A 19,334-nucleotide genomic window follows, 5' to 3' on the forward strand; every position below is an offset into this window, starting at 1 on the left:
CAAATCCTTATCCCAACTACTCTCCAGCCTCTGTACAATCTGGTCCTAACTTACCTTTCCAGATGGATTTCCCACAAGTCCTTTGTACACACCCTAGACCTCAGCCAAACCAAACTCCATGTGCTTCTCTAGAAAAATATCCTGCACTCTCAAAACAATATTGCCACTTGGAATGCCCTTTCCCCTATTATAGCTTCTTATTTATTCCTTCATTTTGAAAAAAAAAATTAACCGAACACCTACTATTAATAAGTACTAGAAGGATACAAAAAGGAATGAGACATAATCTCTGCCATCCAGAGTACATGACTACTAGAGGAAATTATATGGTATTGAATATCAGGTGTTAAGACCTAACTGGTGTGGGGTGTTAGAATGGGGTCAATGTTAGGATTAAACTTCATGGAAAAGGTAGCATTTGAGAAGACCCTGAAGGATGGGGTCGAATTCTGAAAAAGATTACAGGCCGAGGAAACCATGACAGCAAGCACACAGAGGCAGAAGAAAATGGAGTGTATATACATAAATTCAGATACTTCGGTTTGGCTGCAGTGCTTCCATAGACCAGATCTTGAAGGATCTTGAATGTCAGACTAAAATGTTTGAATTTATTCCATACGCAGAGGAAATTATTGAAGGGTTCTGAACAAAGAAATAACATGATCAGAAAGAGCAATGCTTTATGAAGATACGAGGCTGTGTGTGTACAGGATTAACTTCCTCCATTTCTAGAGGTTCCTTCATGGTATACTAGGGAGAGAAAGGCCTGACTTGAGTTTCAAATATAGGATTGCAGGAGTGGGGATGCCTATCACACCCTCCATTTAACTCACCTGTCTGGTCTTTGCAGCAGGTAGACAGATCTGGGAAACTGGCTATAAGTAGTTTGTGACTCTGTAGCTGCTATTCCAATATGGTATTTTTCTTAGAGTAAATCAGCACAGCACCTAGCATGTGGAACACAGCTATTGACCCTAGCAAATACTTTTTCCCTCTATACCCATTTTCAAGGGTCATCAGAAGCAATTTGCTTTTGGCACTATGTCAGCTCTCCTGCTCTCTGCCATAAACTGCAGAGATCATTATCATCTTGACACCCCACGGAACATCACACTTGTTCATGTTTTCCTCCTTCAACTGAGGAACTGGAAGTAGCAAGCACGTCAGATGCCTCAGACACAAGCAAGCCAGGGGCAAAAGCCTGGCACTTCATCAGTCAAGGTCCAGTCAGGAAAACAGAAACCACACCAGTTATTTTAAAAGAAAGAATTCAATACAATGAAGGTATTATAACACTGACATGGCAAATGGGAAACTGAGGTGACACAGAGATAGTGGCTGCAGAAAGCAGCTGACACTCCGAGGGCAGAACCTAAGAGGGAGCAGCTGGTGCGGAAATGTTTGCAGAGTCCCAGCAATAACAGTGCAGAGTATGGAAGAATAGATGTGGAGCTGACAGACAACAGCTTAATAGCCAGCACAATAGCTAAGGAAAGAATTAGCCAATGAGTCTGGTTCATATTAAATATTGTGAGAAATAAAGAAAATTCCCTATTGCAGACTTTAGTTTTGGAATTCTTTCTTTTTAAAACATTAGCCTGACTGTGGAACAGCCAATAAAATTACTTGTTTGTACACATCATTACAGAACATTCTCAGGTTGACATTCTCTTGCATGCCTGAGACATTTCATTGTTCAAAGTATAAGCAGACAATGGAATACTACTCGCAATAAAAAGGAACGAATTACTGATACACACAAAAAAGGATGGATCTCAAAGGCATTATGCTGAGTGAAAGAAGCCAGTCTCAAAAGGTATGATTCCATTTATATGACACTTTCAAAAAGACAAAACCATAGTGATGGAGGACAGACTAGGGGTTGCCAGGGGTGGGAGTAGGGGGAGACTGTGACCAGAAAGGGATAGCACGAGGGACTTTGCTGGGATAATGGAAATGTTCTGAATCCTGACTGGGGTAGGGTTACAGGAGTCTATGCATGTGATAATATTCATAGAGCTGTACTCAAAAAAGAGTCAATTAAAAAAAAAGAAAAAAACAGGGGAAAGGTAAAGAAGGAGCATGCATGGCTTGTGTGCGAGAAGGTTTTGCCTTTTTTTTTTTTTTTAAATCTCCTGTGGTAAGGTCAAGTATGACTCTACGGAGCTTTTGCCACATCTGGCCTGAGTTACAAGGGGAAAGTGTCCCTTGGCGTGAGACCGGATGTTCAACAGCTCTTTGGTTACCGCACACCTCGGAGCCCCCAGCTGACGGCAAGGCACAGAGGGTGAGGGAGGAACCTCCCCACGCCTCTGGGCTGTTCTGGGACTCACACTGCCAGCTCCTATGATCTAGGGGAGGGTATCTGTGCTGTTTGCAGCAGTTCAAAGCCTCCTTCTTCCCTGCACTTCAAAGCCTCCTTCTTCCCTGCACTTCAAAGCCTGGCCTGCTTTTCCCCCACTCATGTCTTTTATTTGGTGCTAGCGACCTTTGAGGATTGACGCTGAGTGGACCTTGGCAATGACCCCACTAATTGGCAAAGCTGGCCACAGGGGATGAATAAGATACTCACTGGCAGCAACATCACAGTGACACAGTGTGGTCCAGCGAGCCTTGTTTTGTGTTCTTGACAGTCCAGAGCAGTTCCCCTGCATAAACAACTGAGCAGCGGTGGGAAGTGTGCTTCCTCCCAGCCTCCCTGTAGTCCTCTTTTCCATTCGCATGGAGACTACTTTCCACACAGGCTTCAAAATGCAATTTTGTTGTGCTCTGCACATTTAAATTACTTCATTAATAGAATGCCATTAAACAAAGGGTTGCTGAACTTTGAAATACATAAAATCATTTTGCATTCCATCACCCTAAGAATTTTTTTTTTTTATAATAACAGTAATCTGTAACACTTTTTTTTTTTAAAGGATTTTCTTATTTATTTATTTATTTATTTATTTATTTTTATTTATTTATTTTATTTTTGGCTGTGTTGGGTCTTCGGTTCGTGCGAGGGCTTTCTCCAGTTGTGGCAAGCGGGGGCCACTCTTCATCGCGGTGCGGGGACCGCTCTTCATCGCGGTGCGCGGGCCTTTCTCTATCGCGGCCCCTCCCGTCGCGGGGCACAGGCTCCAGACGCGCAGGCTCAGCAATTGTGGCTCACGGGCCCAGCTGCTCCGTGGCATGTGGGATCTTCCCAGACCAGGGCTCGAACCCGTGTCCCCTGCACCAGCAGGCAGATTCTCAACCACTGCGCCACCAGGGAAGCCCCACCCTAAGAATTTTTGTTCAATTCCAGCTGAGATCAAAAGGAGGGAGATTCTCTGCAGTTCCACAGTCTTTCAGAAAGCCTCTCTTAGGGTGAAAACTGCACCACTGCCATTGCCACCGCTGTTCAAGCTCTGCTCAGTAGGGGCAGATCTCTCATACACAAAATGTCTATCAATCTATCAATAGAATGGGATTCAAAAGTGAATGAGCACGGTACTCTTTTGTGTGTGGCTTCTTTCGTTCCACGTGATTTTTTTGAGGTCAATGTTATATATATCAATGGCATGTTCTTGTTTATTACTGTGTAGTATTCCATGGTATGAATACAGTAGTCCACAACTTGTTTATCCTTTCTGCTGTTGGTGGATATTTCTAGTTAGGGATTTTTTTGGAGGGGGGAGGCTTTTATGAATAAACTTGCTGTAAATATTTTTGTGAAAGGCCTTTTGTGGACATACTCATATTTCTTACTTCCATATACCTAAGAGGGAATTTAAAGGTAGACATATGTTCTATTGATACAAATAATAAATGCTGGAGAGAATGCGGAGAAAAGGGAACCCTCCTACACTGTTGGTGGGAATGTAAATTGATGCAGCCACTATGGAGAACACTATGGAGGTTCCTTAAAAAACTAAAAACAGAGGTACCATATGATCCAGCAATCCTACTCCTGGGCATATATCTGAAGAAAACTCTAATTCAAAAAGATACTTGCACCCCAATGTTTATAGCAGCACTATTCACAATAGTCAAGACATGGAAACAACCTAAGTGTCCATCAACAGATGAATGCATAAAGAAGATGTGGCACATATATACAAGGGAATATTACTCAGCCATAGAAAGAAACAAAACTGAGTTATCTGTAGTGAGGTGGATGGACCTAGAGTCTGTCATACAGAGTGAAGTAAGTCAGAAAGAGAAAAACAAATACCGTATGCTAACACATATATGTAGAATCTAACAAAAAAAATGGTTCTCATGAACCTAGGGACAGGACAGGAATAAAGATGCAGACGTAGAGAATGGACTTGAGGACACGGGGAGGGGAAGGGTAAGCTGGGACGAAGTGAGAGAGTGGCACGGACATATATACACTACCAAATGTAAAATAGATAGCTAGTGGGAAGCAGCCGCATAGCACAGGGAGATCAGCTCAGTGCTTTGTGACCACCCAGAGGGGTGGGATACGGAGGGTGGGACGGGGGGAGATGCAAGAGGGAGGGGATATGGGGATATATGTATACGTATAGCTGATTCACTGTGTTATACAGCAGAAACTAACACAACACTGTAAAGCAATTATACTCCAATAAAGATGTTTTAATAAATAAATAAAAGAAATAAAGGTATGACTTGGAAAAGCAGACATGACAATGATAAGGCCATTTTTCCCAGTCCTGAATATTTGTGTATTTTAGCACTTTAAATAGATATTAGTGTATACAGTGGTTAAAAGAAGAACTCAGTAGGCACCTATTCCCAAATATCTTCCTCTTAGCCTACAACCACTGTCCAGAATTCTGCTTGAGAGATTTATTCCTTTGGGTTTATCACCAGGATTTCTCAGCATGTTGATGTGAGCTCATCTGCAGGCTTCTTTCCAGCCTCGCAACTGGCTGGGAGAGTGGTGTGAAGGGTTTGGGCACATGGGGTGCTGCATTCAGCCCCTCTGCGGAAGTGTGAAGGCCTTGCTTTGCCTGGGAAAGAGTGGTGACAAAGGAGGAACGAGGAAAGGGACAGGGAGAGACTAGGATGGGCCCTAAACTTTGACTTACCTCATTGTTTTGTTTTCCCCATGGTTGTACACTTTGGTAAAGGTTGGAGTTGAGAAGAAAGGAAAGGGAGATGCACAGTAGGAGTTTAACATGATGTTATTGAACAGGTTTGGAAGATAGGAGCCCAGTGTGAGCCAGTAGGAGACTTTGGGACATTCTCAAGGGAATAACAGTGCTATGTAATTGTAGCAGTAAGAGCGATATGTGAAGAAGGTATTGCCAGACTCTTTTAAGCCTTCCAGAAAGATCAAAGCACTTCATATTTATGTACAACACATACACACACTCCAGTGAAGAAAAATCTGAGGCAGCCAAGTTCCCCTCTATCTCACAGACAGGCCATAATATGTGCAGAAATGCAAAGACTCGGTCTAAGGACAACAAGCCCCAGGGTAGAATGAGAATAAGATCTCAGATCACCTACTAGGAACCCAGCATGGCTTGCAGTGGACATCTTCGCTCTAAGGTTTTATTCCTGTATTCAAATGTGCCACAGCATCCAATCTCTAGTAAACATTTCTCATGTTTAAGACAGCATGATAGTAATAAATCAGCTCTGAAAGTCTACTGGTATAAATGCCATGTGGTATCGGTTAGATAACAAACCAAAACCAATTTTTCAAAACACTTCCTGCTGGAATTCCCACAACATTTTAACAGATGTCTTTTGGAAAGTTTTGAAGCAAAACAAGCCCCCATCAGCATATGAAATAAAACCGAAAAGAAAGTAAACTGTGGACGGATTATTTTTTTTCTTTTGGCAGTAAGAGAAAGATTGGAGCAAGTCTTGAGATCTTTGGAGAAATACTTGTTCATAGCCACAAAAGTGGAGAAATGAACTTTTCTCTCACACACACACCACAAGGAGAAACCGGGGTTTGGAAAATATTCCTTCATTATTCACCAAAGAAATTTCTTTGACAGCTTTTGAGTATAATGTCTGTTATTTCTTGTTCTGAACACTGGTTATAACTCCAGCTTTTGTTGAAGCAGTTCCACAGGAAGCTAGGGTAACGGTTTGAGGCTATAACTAATGGGGCCAGCAGGGACAGAAATGCAGTGAAAGCATCAAAGAAGCATCTTTTGTCAGGGACAAGATGACTGGTGGTGGCTGATTCTAAAATGGTGCAGTATGGAGTCTGAGGCCTCTCAAAATCAGTGGGAGGGCCAGAGTGGAAGCCTGGAAAAGGAAGGAGATATTTCTTTTTGCACTTTTCTTCAATGTTTTGTTATGAAAAATTTCATGAAAAGTACAGAAAAGTCAAAAGAACCGTACAGTGAACATGCATATAACTCATGAAGGAGATACTAGTTTTCATCTGACAATTTGTTTATACTGGGGCTGATTTTGACCCTCATCAAAGAAATGCTTTTGAATGAATGAATGAGTGGTCTAACAATCTTGCCACACACTTATTCTGGGGAAGCCAATGTTGTTCACTGCTACTCGTGCATGGAGTAATAATTCCAAAAGCAGATTTCCCCATGGGTCTGCTTCTATCATCTGTTGTTTTGGATGCTTCTTGTTCATGCTGATTTGTCTCCTCCTTGCCTTGTTATCTTTGACTTTGCGCTGGATGTTATACTGAAAAATTATATGTAGAAATAATTTGACAGTTTCTTTATAGAAGATTTTTGTTTGCTTATGCCAGGCACACGGGGGTGTTAGCAGTACAACAAATATTTACTGAGTATTACTGAGGCAGTAGGAATACAGTTATGAACAAGAAATGGTTCCTGCCCTTACAAGTCTTAGTCTGAATAAGCAATAGGATTAATTTAAATAGAGCCTTTAAAGAATAAGTTAGTTCACACAAGTTTGATCAGCATGTAGCTTTTCCTAACCTTATCCATCTACGTTAAGGAATAGCATGCTGGGCCATGCAGAGATACCCCAAGGTAGCAGTTCTCTTGCAGTTTTATTTCTTAGATAATTTAAGAAAAAACTGTATGAACTGACTATTGTATTTGCCATATAAAAACCTAATCAGAAATAATCAGAATGTTTTTATTTCCTTTGACCAAATACCCAGGAAAGAGGATGCTTTAAAACACTTCGCTAGGGACTTCCCTTGTGGCGCAGTGGTTAAGAATCCGCCTGCCAATGCAGGGGACACAGGTTCGAGCCCTGGTCCGGGAAGATCCCACATGCCGCGGAGCAACTAGGCCCGTGAGCCACAACTACTGGAGCCCACACACCTAGAGCCCGTGCTCCGCAACAAGAGAAGCCACCGCAATGAGAAGCTCGCGCACTGCAACGAAGAGCAGCCCCCGCTTGCCGCAACTAGAGAAAGCCTGTGCGCAGCAACAAAAACCCAATGCAGCCAAAAATAAATAAATAAATAAACAAATAAATAAAAATAAATGTATATTAAAAAAACACTGTGCTAAGGCAGTTACTAATTCATGGCAAGAATAAAACCATAGCCCATGTGAATATTATAAACTTAAACACTCTACATAGACAGACCATCTGCAGGGGCTTGAGTGCTTGTGTCTAGGTGATGGAACCAAAGAACACAATCCTTCCACACACGAGCTCAAGAGTACCTAGTTTCAGCCCTCACAAGCTGGAGGTTGGAGCTACTATCAAAAGAGTGGATTGTACACCTGAAAACTAACACAATATTGTAAATACTTCCATTTTAAAAATTAAATTAAATTTTAAAAAAGAGTGGAGAGGCTGATTAGCTGAGAAGGAATCTTCTGTGGAGTGTAACCCACGCAGACCTTGATTTAATGATGGTGACCAAAACTGAATGGTCTGAGCTCTCTCTCTGGACTTGCCATCCTTAGTCATTTCCAGGTGTTACCTCATGCTTGTTTAATGGGATGGGGGCGTTTCTCAAACAGATGAGAAATAAAAACCACTCCTCATCCTTCACTCCTGGAAAAAATACTCAACAGGAAAGCTGACTAAGGAGATTTAAGACAAACTACCAAAATTACTATATTAATATCACTAATACATTTTCTGCCTTGCAGTTTCCTCCTGTGTAATTTTTTGAAATCCTTTCACGAGACACCTTTTGTTTCTTGGAAACAGGTCTGATTTCCATGTAGGCTTTGCATTCAGATTCCTTTTCCTACTTCCACGAGTTCTCCCTCTATTTTGCACACTACAGCGTCTTACTCGAGACCTGCACATCACTACCTATGACTGATTCTTATGACAGAGCCAAGTTAGTCTCTGGCCACATATACCACATCTGTCAAAATGATCGCTTTCAACGTGGGAGCCACAGACCCTATGAAATTATCTTCTTAAATAAGATCTAGATCAAAGTTAACTGGGCCTGAGGGGATGGCATTTGCTTTGCTTAAAAGTTAATGAGCAACCCTGTCAGTTAAAATTTAGAAACTTAGAACAGAATTAGACCTTGAGTGTTCCTCCCCTCTGAAACACGTCTGCCATAGGCTTAAGAAGAACTAGAACTGCATACACCAATGCTAAGCCTCTGATGGAACCGAGCATTGCTTGTGGTTTCCTCTGTTTGTTTTCACCTATTTGCACTAAGATGGTAAGTACCCTTGGAGTCTGTGGTGTCTGCTTCCTCCTGAGATCTTGAGCATGACCCTTACTTTATTTGGGTTTCCCATCACTGTTAAGACACACAGAGCTGGTATCATTCAAGTGCACAAATAATTTGTTGAGTTCTTGCAATGAGGAGGCATTTTGCTGACATCATGGAAGACTGAAAGGAAAATTAAATATGGCCCCTGACCTCTAGGAATTCATAATCTAATAGATGAAAAGACACATCCAGGGATAATTCATGTTACAGTAAAGCAATGCTATATGGAAAGTGCTGTACTAGAGGGCTAACTGAATCCAAAGCTGACATGGTTTAGAGTTTAAAAGAGTTTCACTGTCCTTCTCAAGTAGATCCTGCAAAGGGGATTCTGGTTACTAGATTAGTCTCCTAACAGGATTGGCTACATGATTTGTGGGGCCCAGTGCAAAATGAAAATGCAGGACCCATTACTCAACAACTAAGAACTTCAAGACAGTGACAGCATCTAACCAAGCATGGAGCCCTTCTGAGCGTGGGGCCCTATGTGACTACACAGGTCACATGCCCATGAAACCGGCCCTGTCTTCAAATATAGACTATGACTATGAGGAAGGGGCAAATTTTGAGCAGTCCAGAGGAGGAAATAATACACAACAAATTTTCTTCCAAAGAGTTCACAGGAAAATAAACTCACTCTAAGAAGATAATTCAGTCTTTCCCAAATTAGCAAATGGGATTGGGATCTAAAAGATATAAAGTTACAATTTACAAAGACAATTTCACAGATATTTTACAGCTACATGGTATGGATAATAATAATAGGAACAGTAGCTGACACTAACCCATAGAGCTTCTTAAGTGCCCGGATTCTTCTAAGCCTATTATGTATATTTACTCATTTAATCCTCAAAATGGCCCTGGAAGGTAGATACTATTCTTTTCCTATCTTAAGGATAAGAAAACTGACCTTAGAGCCCCTGGTCACACAGCAAATAAGTGGTAGAAGCAGGATTCGAACTCAGTCTAGCTCCAGAATCTGTGCTCTTAACCACTATTTATGCTACTTCTCATAAAACCAAGACGCATTCCGAAGGAAGGAAGGGAGTGACCCCAGTATATTCATTCATTAATATCATAGATTTGACTTAACCAGATACTGTGTGTTGTGTGCATGTTTTTAATTTTTTCTTTTTTTGCATTTCATGTTCATAGTTTAACAGCACCCGTTCGCCCTCCCCCACTGAATGTTGCCACATGACCCCATGGAGTAGAAAGGTACTGGTTCTGAGAACGATCCGTCACAGCCTATCCCATTCTCTCTATACACTTTCACTTTCTTCTCTCTTTCTTTATGGCAAACTGTTTTGTTTCTAACTAACTAACAGGTATTCTTTTAAATCAATTTAAAGAGTGGTATTTTCCTAACTTGAATTAAATAAAAGATAAAGTAGACAGTAATATCATTGGCTTTTACATCCCCCCCTCCTCCAAGCTGCAAGGCTCTGTTCAAGGCGTCACCTAACACCATCCCTGGACTCTGTAGTTTGGAGAAAAGAAATTTCAACTTGCCCTATATTTGTTAGAACTGTAAAGGTTCAGCTTCTCAAAGCAAAAGAGAACAGGACAAAAGGATTCTCCGTCAGCCAATTGTCCCTGTCACCATTAAATAAAAAGTGCTTTTGGCTGCCGGCCAGAGCCTGCAGTCAGGTCACTATTCTTTCTTTGTTTCCCAGTCCATTGTTATTCAAGGAAGGAATCGCCTACAAAATGTGGACTGTGGTGTGTGTGAGGGGGCAGGGGGTTCTCTCCAGCTCCTGCTCTCTCCCCCTCTCTGTCTCTCCGCACACACCAAACCATTTTGTTTCCTTTTTGGAAGTTACCTAGGAAACAAAGTCTTTTGTGCTCCAACTTTATTTGAGCTGTTTGCTTTGCTGGGAATCTGCACAAAAGCTGAAGAGAGAAAGAAGGTTGCAATGTTTTACTAAAAATGTTCATGGCGAACACCTTTTTCTCAAGGGGGGTAAACATATCCTGTTGGGTGTGTTGGGGGGCTTTGCAGATACCTCTGACAAGGTAAGCAAATGCTGGGGGTTAGTTTAAAACAAGTGGCTCTGGAATCTTCTCTTTAAGGGGACTTTGACAATACGTGAAATCCTGAGTCAACAGGGCACGATGCTTCCAAATGTGAGAATGAGAATATTTTTTTAATGATCCTGATTTTAGGACAATATTTTTAAAACCTAACTGGAATAAGAGGGAAAAATGCTTATTTTACACAAACAGCCACCTTCCAACAAATTGTGGGAAGAAATAAAATTAGGTTCAGCAGCAAAAACTAAGTCTTTTAATAACCTGGTTTAGAAACCCAACCCTGAAATCAAACTTGGGATGGAGCCTTTTTAATAATCTGGGCTAGGAGCCCAACCCTGAAATAAAAGTTAGACAATATTAAAATCGATCAAAGGTTTGGATGGAGAATTTGCAAACATCACATGGAAGTCAAGGTCTTTAAATACACAGCTGGAAGAAAAGCTTCGCACTGCGAAGCTGAAAGAAAATAAACTAGGACTATTTTACTCCTCGGAATTTGAAAATGAAACCCACTTGAATCTTTCCCCCCAGCAACAGTATTTGTATTTTCCACTATCATCGGTGGGAGGAGATTCTTCACTTTTGCTTTTCCATGGGCATAGTGTTGACAAAACTGCATTTTAAAATGTCATTCACAAATGCCATCATCCTGCAGTAAAATTAACTCCGTGTATTTGAATCTGGCCTCTCAGATTAGGTCGGCTTGTCCTTCTGGTGATGTGTTCTGGAATGTCTCCTGACTCCAGGCTTTCTGGCCAGTTTTCCAAACCTTTTCATAGGCATCTAAATCATCTTCTCCCTTTGATCCTAGTCACCTAGAGCTTTCAAGAGTTTGAGTAGGAATTTATGGTGAGACAGCTATCCAGAAAGTGAATCTACCTCTCAACGGATTAGAGACTCACATCTTTCTTCAGTTTGACGTTTGGGGATTTCTGGCTACCTTGTCTCTCCTCTTAATTCCCTTTGACCCGAAAAGCATGTTTAGCCTATTTTTTTTCTTTTGTGTTGCTTGACTATTGAAATCGTAACTTTCAATTAGTTGTACTTACTAACTACGTCTAGGAATTCTTCCTTTAACCTGAAAGCTTATTTGTGACCTCATTTTTCTTAACTCAGAAATATATATGTGCTTATGTATAAACCCTGATGGCTGAGTCTGAATCTGAATGTACTTCGTTTGCAGTCCCATCCCCCGGAGGACGAAGATACAGATGTCATGCTAGGGCAGAGGCCGAAAAACCCAGTACACAATATCCCTTCAACACTGGACAAGCAGACCAACTGGAGCAAAGCACTACCTCTCCCGACGCCGGCGGAGAAGATGAAACAAGATGCCCAAGTGATTTCTTCTTGCATTATTCCCATCAATGTCACTGGTATTGTTCTGTTCTTTTCTTAGGGGCAGTCGGGTCAGAATATTCCATGTATTAAATATGGTCAAAATCTGTGCTGCTTGGTGTACCAGTTAAGAATACGTTTTGTAAACAAATGATACCTTTTTCATCAGAATACGACCCAGAAGATGTTCAATATGCTTTTATCAGGTTTTGAACATCAATTTGCATATGTTCCGCTGGGCTGCTTGTTATGTAAATGACGGACAGTTTCTTTTTGAAAAAAAAAAAAGTCACCAAATAGCTCTCTGGCCATAGCTGACTGAAATAATGGAGAAAGCGGCAGTGATTAATCATATGATAATGATGCGTGGCACTGCAAGAGAGAAAACAGCAAGCCCCAGGTTTCTAAAACCGCAAGTAATGATCCTGTAGACCAACTATAAAATCTGTTTTCATGCTTCCTTGGATGGAGGTAGGCTTGTTTAAAAGATCGTTTAGACTTCTGCATTGATTTGGGGAATTTTTGACCTAAAAAATACATGGATTCATAGGTGAAGGCTGAATTCTACTCTAAACGCAGCAAGCCTGGCTTCCATTCACCCTCTGCTTTCCTCCTCCTGTGTATTGAGAGTTTGGATATTAATCTAGGTCGAAGGCAAGCCTGAGTGGACTTTTCTTGAAAAGTTTACTGGCAGCAATTGTAAAATCCAGAATTGGTGATCTTAGAATGCGGTAACCTTAGTTGTAAGTAAAATAATGCTATAAAATATTCTAACTTTCAAAGATAGAAATTAAATGATCTACCCATTGGGCTTTCTTTAAGCATCTCTAATAGTTAAATTCTAACTTATTCTTATATTGAAAATCTCAGAATGGCCATTTTATGACTGATTTCCATCCTAGTACCTTGTAACTAAAGATTGTATGTTGCTCGAGATGCATTTTGGACATTGCTATTATTAACGTCACTCCAATGTGTCTCATATAAAGTGGGGAGCAAATGGTGACCAGGTATCAGGGTAGATATTATTTTCTTCCTGACAAAAGGAGTTCTAGTTGATCGGCTGGTTGTGAGCTGGGACTTAATTTTCCTGATGACCTATTCAACTTGTAGGATAAAGTATTCTAAAGATGTGCACTTTATCTGATCTCCGTAATCTAAATGAGATTGGCTTAGGGGAGTTCAGCTGTCAAAATGAATCATTTTGGCATCCTCTTAAACTAACTTTCAGTTCTGGGAACATCTGATTATTAGCAGCACCTGCTTTCTTCATGGCACTGTAAGTAAAATCTTGTTTTCAAATTTAGTCTTTCGATTATGGGTCTTGTGATTCAGGAAAAGGGAAGATCTCTCCTTCTGCTTTATTTCAGGAACTCTCAGACTAAAGCCTAGATTATAATGTTGATTTCAAGAGCTTTAATGAGAAAGTTGTTAATTATGTCCATATGACACAAAATACCTGTGCCTGTAACATAATTATTATGATCAAAAGGAAGGATTTTAATCTTTGGTTAGAACTAAAAAAGGAAAATTTCATTAGTATGAATTCTGATAGTATTGAAATTATTCATCATATGATATCTCACACAGATTTTTCAACATGAGTTCTACAAACTGTTGTCACTGTAAAGCTAAGCAGAACTCAAACTGCTTTACTGCATAGCTGAACCAAAGTTTAACATGCCATCCTGCCCCATGTTTAACAATCAGGATACATGATGAAGCAACCAGATTCCAAAGCACTTTTGGCTTATGGCTTTCTGAAGCAGTGCTCACTCTGAAAAATTCCTGGTACATGCCTGTGCCAGGCAGAAGTTCAAGTTCCTCACCTCCTCCTTCATCATTCTAGTTTTGATAGGACTGCATGTAGTGTGTCAATAATGTAATTATGGAAAGAGAAACTAACAAGCATCATGGTTTCCCCCGTGTATTTACAAAAGAAAACAGACACCTGTAAAGACTGGGAATTCCAGCTTTACTTACAAGTGGTACAGAAGGCAGGTCCACTCAAGTGAAGAACTGAAGACTGCCTTTTATTTTTATTTTATATTGATAAGACACTGCTGCTAAACCAAAATGTGTCCAATTTAGTCAGCAGAGGAAAGTAGACAGTTACATGATGATTTTAAAAACACATCTCTAGGGCTTCCCTGGTGGCGCAGTGGTTGAGAATCTGCCTGCCAATGCAGGGGACACGGGTTCGAGCCCTGGTCTGGGAAGATCCCACATGCCACGGAGCAACTAGGCCTGTGAGCCACAATTACTGAGCCTGCGCGTCTGGAGCCTGTGCTCCGCAACAAGAGAGGCCGCGATGGTGAGAGGCCCGCGCACCGCGATGAAGAGTGGTCCCCACTTGCCGCAACTAGAGAAAGCCCTCGCACAGAAACGAAGACTCAACACAGTCATAAATAAATAAATACATACATACATACATACATACAAAAAAAACACATCTCTAGGCTGTTGTTTCCAGAGAAAGAGAGAGAGAGAGAGAGAGAGAGAGAGAGAGAGAGAGAGAGAGAGAGAGTGTGTGTGTGTGTGTGTGTAGGGCTTGGGCAGAGTGCAGAGTGGAAAAAAACCCTCACAATGACACTTTTAATGCAGAAATGGGTCAGGATATGTTAGCTGAACTAATTCAGGTTAACATCTTGGCTATGTATCTACTATGCAAAGATATCAGCTTCAGAGAGCCCAGAAAGAGACCAGCAAATGGTAGTAACTAAAGGTTGTAAGTCCTTAAGGAGCCGTTTCTGTGTGAGAGTGATTCTTTGATGTTATTTTTCTCTCCTCTTTCTTTTGATTTTCCTTCTTTGCTTGTTACTTTTGGCAGTGCAAGCTGTTGTGGAGAGCTGCATTTAGAAGTAAAGCTTAATGTACTGCAGCATAATTTAAATAAGAGCTGAATAAGGGCTCCCTTATATTTGTTCACAGGCTTAATCCAAACTCTTCCTTTAGTTCCAATCAATAAATATCACTGTGTTCCAAGCAAATGAAAATTTGTTTGCCATTTCTAAAGGCTAATGAGACCTATTTGTGGATTGCAGGAGTTGGTTTTGACAGAGAGGCTAGTATACGCTGCTCTCTTGTTCATTCACAATCCGTACTACAGCGGAGACGAAAACTGAGAAGGAGGAAAACCATCTCGGGTATCCCCAGAAGAGTCCAACAAGAAATAGGTGTGGTATAAAACTATTAATGGTTAACATTCTGTCGGGTGCCGATTATAAGGAGACGAAATGGAAGCCAGCCTTTAACCAGCTTCCTTAAAAATAGTCAACGTTGTAACTCGTAGAGGTTTTGAAATGATGTGTACTTGTTTTGTGTTCAGTAAGGCAGGTGGTATTACTTTTTAAATCTCCATTCTTGACTGTGAAGGCTTGACCTTATGGATTTAGCCATATACATTCAGATTTTATGGCTGAAATATAATATTTTGCTATTTTTTACAAGTATTATTAAGGTGGAAATTAAGTAAAAATTAACAAGATTCAATGAAAGATTCTTTTAGAGAAATATACATTTATCTGGAGAGAGAGATACTTTTATGGCATTAATTATTTTAAAAGGTAAACTTTAAGCACACTCAATTAAATATTGACTATTCATAATATGATACCCTTGATGACATTTTTTCTATTTTTTCTGTTCAATGTGTTTACGATATCTCTTCCTATGGTTTTTAAAATTATTATTATGATAGCATTTCTTGTAATTAAGATTTTTACTTCATATAATGAATTCTATGATTTTTATTTCATTATGTTTATACTGAGAAATAAAAGTGTATAGTGGCCAAGAAAATAAGATGTATTTTGGTTAAAAAAAAAATAGTAGACACTTATTGGGGCAAAGTAATTTGATCGTGAAGAGAGAGAGAATTCACGAAAGATCTAAGAGCTTATCTTCTCTTAGTATACATACATACATACATATAGTGTGTGTGTATTTGTGTATATATACAAAGAGAGAGAGACAGAGAGTCAGAGAGGTAAAGGGACAGAGAGAGACCGCCCAAAGCATTTTAACTTGCTCCTAATTTTATATGCTGATTTTTTTTTTTCCTGTAAGAAAAAGCTCCAACATGCCGGCACCCAGAATTGTGGGCATCTCTCAGAATGTCTGTTCATCTGCTGATGTATGAAGTATCTCACTGTGCTTTCCATGTGCCCTAGATTCTGATGAATCGCCCGTGGCCAGGGAAAGGAATGTGATTGTGCACACAAATCCAGATCCTTCCAACGCTGTCAATAGGAGGTCTGGAACCAGGGACTCGGAGTGCCAAACTGAGGATATTCTGATCGCTGCTCCATCCAGAAGGAGAATCAGAGCTCAGAGGGGTCAAAGCATTGCAGCTTCCCTTTCTCATTCTGCTGGCAACATTTCTGCATTGGCAGACAAAGGCGACACCATGTTTACTCCTGCAGTGAGCAGCCGCACGAGATCTCGGAGCCTTCCCAGGGAGGGCAATAGAGGTGGGGATGCTGAGCCCAAAGTTGGTGCTAAACCCTCAGCATATGAAGAGGGGGAGCCTTTCGTGGGAGACCAAGAAAGAACCCTTAACGATTGCAGCGAGGCCCCCAGCAGCCCGAGTGCGCAGGAGCACCAGCCTGCTTTGAGCCTGGCCTGTTCTCAACATCTTCACAGCCCCCAGCACAAGTTAAGTGAGAGAGGGAGGTCACGTCTGTCCCGGATGGCTGCCGACTCTGGCAGCTGTGACATCTCCTCCAACTCGGACACCTTTGGGAGCCCCATCCACTGCATCTCCACGGCTGGCGTCCTCCTCAGCAGCCACATGGACCAGAAAGATGACCACCAGTCATCCAGTGGCAACTGGAGTGGGAGCAGCTCCACATGCCCCTCACAGACCTCAGAGACGATCCCTCCTGCAGCTTCTCCTCCCCTCACTGGCTCTTCACACTGTGACTCGGAGTTGTCACTAAACACAGCCCCTCATGCTAATGAGGACGCCAGTGTCTTCGTGACAGAGCAGTACAACGACCACCTGGATAAAGTGAGGGGCCACCGAGCAAACTCCTTTACCTCCACTGTGGCAGATCTGTTGGATGACCCCAACAATAGCAACACGAGTGACAGCGAGTGGAATTACCTACACCACCATCACGATGCCTCCTGCCGCCAGGATTTTAGTCCTGAGCGTCCCAAGGCAGACAGCCTGGGCTGCCCAAGCTTCACAAGCATGGCCACTTATGACAGCTTTCTGGAAAAGTCTCCATCGGACAAAGCAGACACTAGCTCTCACTTTTCGGTGGACACAGAGGGATACTACACCTCCATGCACTTTGACTGTGGTCTCAAAGGTAGTAAGAGTTATGTCTGTCACTATGCAGCCCTGGGCCCAGAGAATGGCCAGGGTGTCGGGGTTCCTCCTACTCTTCCAGACTGTGCCTGGCAGGACTACTTAGACCACAGGAGACAGGGGAGACCAAGCATCTCTTTTAGGAAACCAAAGGCAAAGCCGACTCCACCTAAACGTAGCTCATCATTGAGGAAGTCTGATGGAAATGCAGACATTTCTGAGAAGAAAGAACCAAAGATAAGCAGTGGCCAGCTCCTGCCTCACAGTTCCAGGGAAATGAAGCTGCCTCTTGATTTCTCCAACACGCCTTCTCGAATGGAAAATGCCAATCTGCCCACCAAGCAGGAACCTTCTTGGATGAACCAGAGTGAACATGGCATTAAGGAACCTCAGTTAGACACTCCAGATGTTCCACCATTCAAAGATGAAGGTGCTGAATCAACTCACTATGCAGACCTCTGGCTTCTAAATGACTTGAAAACAAATGATCCTTACAGATCTTTATCTAATTCAAGCACTGCTACGGGTACCACAGTTATCGAATGCATCAAGTCTCCAGAGAGCTCTGAATCCCAAACATCCCAGTCAGAATCTAGAGCCACCACCCCCTCCCTTCCTTCTGTTGACAATGAGTTTAAACTGGCTTCACCAGAAAAGCTGGCTGGCTTGGCATCTCCATCAAGCGGCTACTCAAGCCAGTCTGAAACGCCAACGTCCTCTTTCCCTACAGCTTTCTTTTCTGGCCCATTGTCTCCTGGAGGTAGCAAAAGAAAACCAAAAGTCCCAGAAAGGAAATCCTCACTACAGCAACCCTCTTTAAAAGATGGAGTTCTATCACTGGGTAAAGACCTTGAACTTCCAATTATACCTCCTACCCATCTTGACCTAAGTGCTCTTCATAATGTCTTAAATAAACCATTCCACCACCGTCACCCATTGCATGTTTTCAGTCATAATAAGCAAAACGCAGTAGGAGAAACACTGAGGTCAAATCCTCCACCGTCTCTTGCAATTACACCAACAGTCCTGAAATCTGTTAACCTTAGGTCCATCAGTAGGTCCGAAGAAGTTAAGCAAAAAGAAGGCAACAATACAAATCTCCCCTACTTAGAGGAAAGCACTCTCACCATGGCTGCCCTGTCTCCAGGTAAGATTAGGCCACATATGACTAAGAAATCACTATCACGTCAGTACTCCACTGAAGACACCATATTGTCCTTTTTAGACCCCTCTGCAGTTGAGATGGAACCAGATAAACTACAATTAGAAAAAAACCGTTCTTTTGATGTGAAGAATCATTGTGATCCAGAAACAGTAACCTCAGCTGGTACCAATCTTCTAGATTCAAGTGTCACAAAAGACCAAATACATATGGAGAGTGAGCCTATTCCAGAACACACACCAAGTAAAAGTTGTGACTTTTCCCCAGAAGGATTTCAGAGGGTCTCTGCTGCTCGCCCAAATGATTTGGATGGTAAAATACTACAATGTGGAGCTGGTCCAGATGGAGCCCTAGCGCAGGTCCAGAAGGCATCTTCTGCAGACCAGGAGGAAGCTGCACACCCTGAGTCTGTGGACGTGCTCACATCTCAGTCAAACTCACCAACTAGAGTCACAGACATAAACAATCAACTTAAGCATCAACTTGGGATGAGCCGCCACCATGACAAAGTGCCTGGGAATATCAGCTATGAAGCAGAGACATCAACCGTAAATCCATGCCCTGAAAAATGTTCTGAGCAGGAAAATATTGCTTCAGGTATTTCAGCCAAAAGTGCCTCTGATAACAGCGGAGCAGAGGAGACCCAAGGAAGTGTGGATGAGGTTTCACTGAAAGGTCAGTTGTTGACACCTTTGTCACAATGGGAAGGTGTCTCGTGGCACTTCCTGAAGTTTTTCTTTCTTACCTTCCCCATAATACAGTACAGCCCTGGGTATTGGTTTCCCTCCTTCTTTTCGCTTATTAAAACAATTAAGATAAAAGCTTTTATCATGGAGGGACTAAGTGTGACAGATAGCTCCTTCATTTTA

General features: G+C 41.8%; 1 protein-coding gene and 1 long non-coding RNA gene across 5 annotated transcripts in view; one reads left to right on the top strand and one right to left on the bottom strand.

Annotated features, from left to right (window-relative positions):
• The window catches only part of NHS (NHS actin remodeling regulator), a 353,067-nt gene that overhangs the window by 326,827 nt on the left and 6,906 nt on the right, over positions 1 to 19,334 (top strand). Inside the window, exons 4-7 of one of the 2 annotated variants that reach the window (XM_057537623.1) lie at positions 9,770 to 9,832; positions 11,832 to 12,024; positions 15,031 to 15,162; positions 16,159 to 19,140. In XM_057537623.1, the coding sequence (XP_057393606.1) occupies positions 9,770 to 9,832; positions 11,832 to 12,024; positions 15,031 to 15,162; positions 16,159 to 19,140 (3,370 nt within the window). The remainder of the gene's footprint in view (positions 1 to 9,769; positions 9,833 to 11,831; positions 12,025 to 15,030; positions 15,163 to 16,158; positions 19,141 to 19,334) is intronic. The other variant, XM_057537624.1, reaches the window with a different exon arrangement.
• The window catches only part of LOC103011421 (uncharacterized), a 95,406-nt gene that overhangs the window by 67,963 nt on the left and 8,109 nt on the right, over positions 1 to 19,334 (bottom strand). The window lies entirely within an intron of this gene.

This window comes from Balaenoptera acutorostrata, chromosome X, assembly GCF_949987535.1.
Source record: "Balaenoptera acutorostrata chromosome X, mBalAcu1.1, whole genome shotgun sequence".
Taxonomy (NCBI): Eukaryota; Metazoa; Chordata; class Mammalia; order Artiodactyla; family Balaenopteridae; genus Balaenoptera; species Balaenoptera acutorostrata.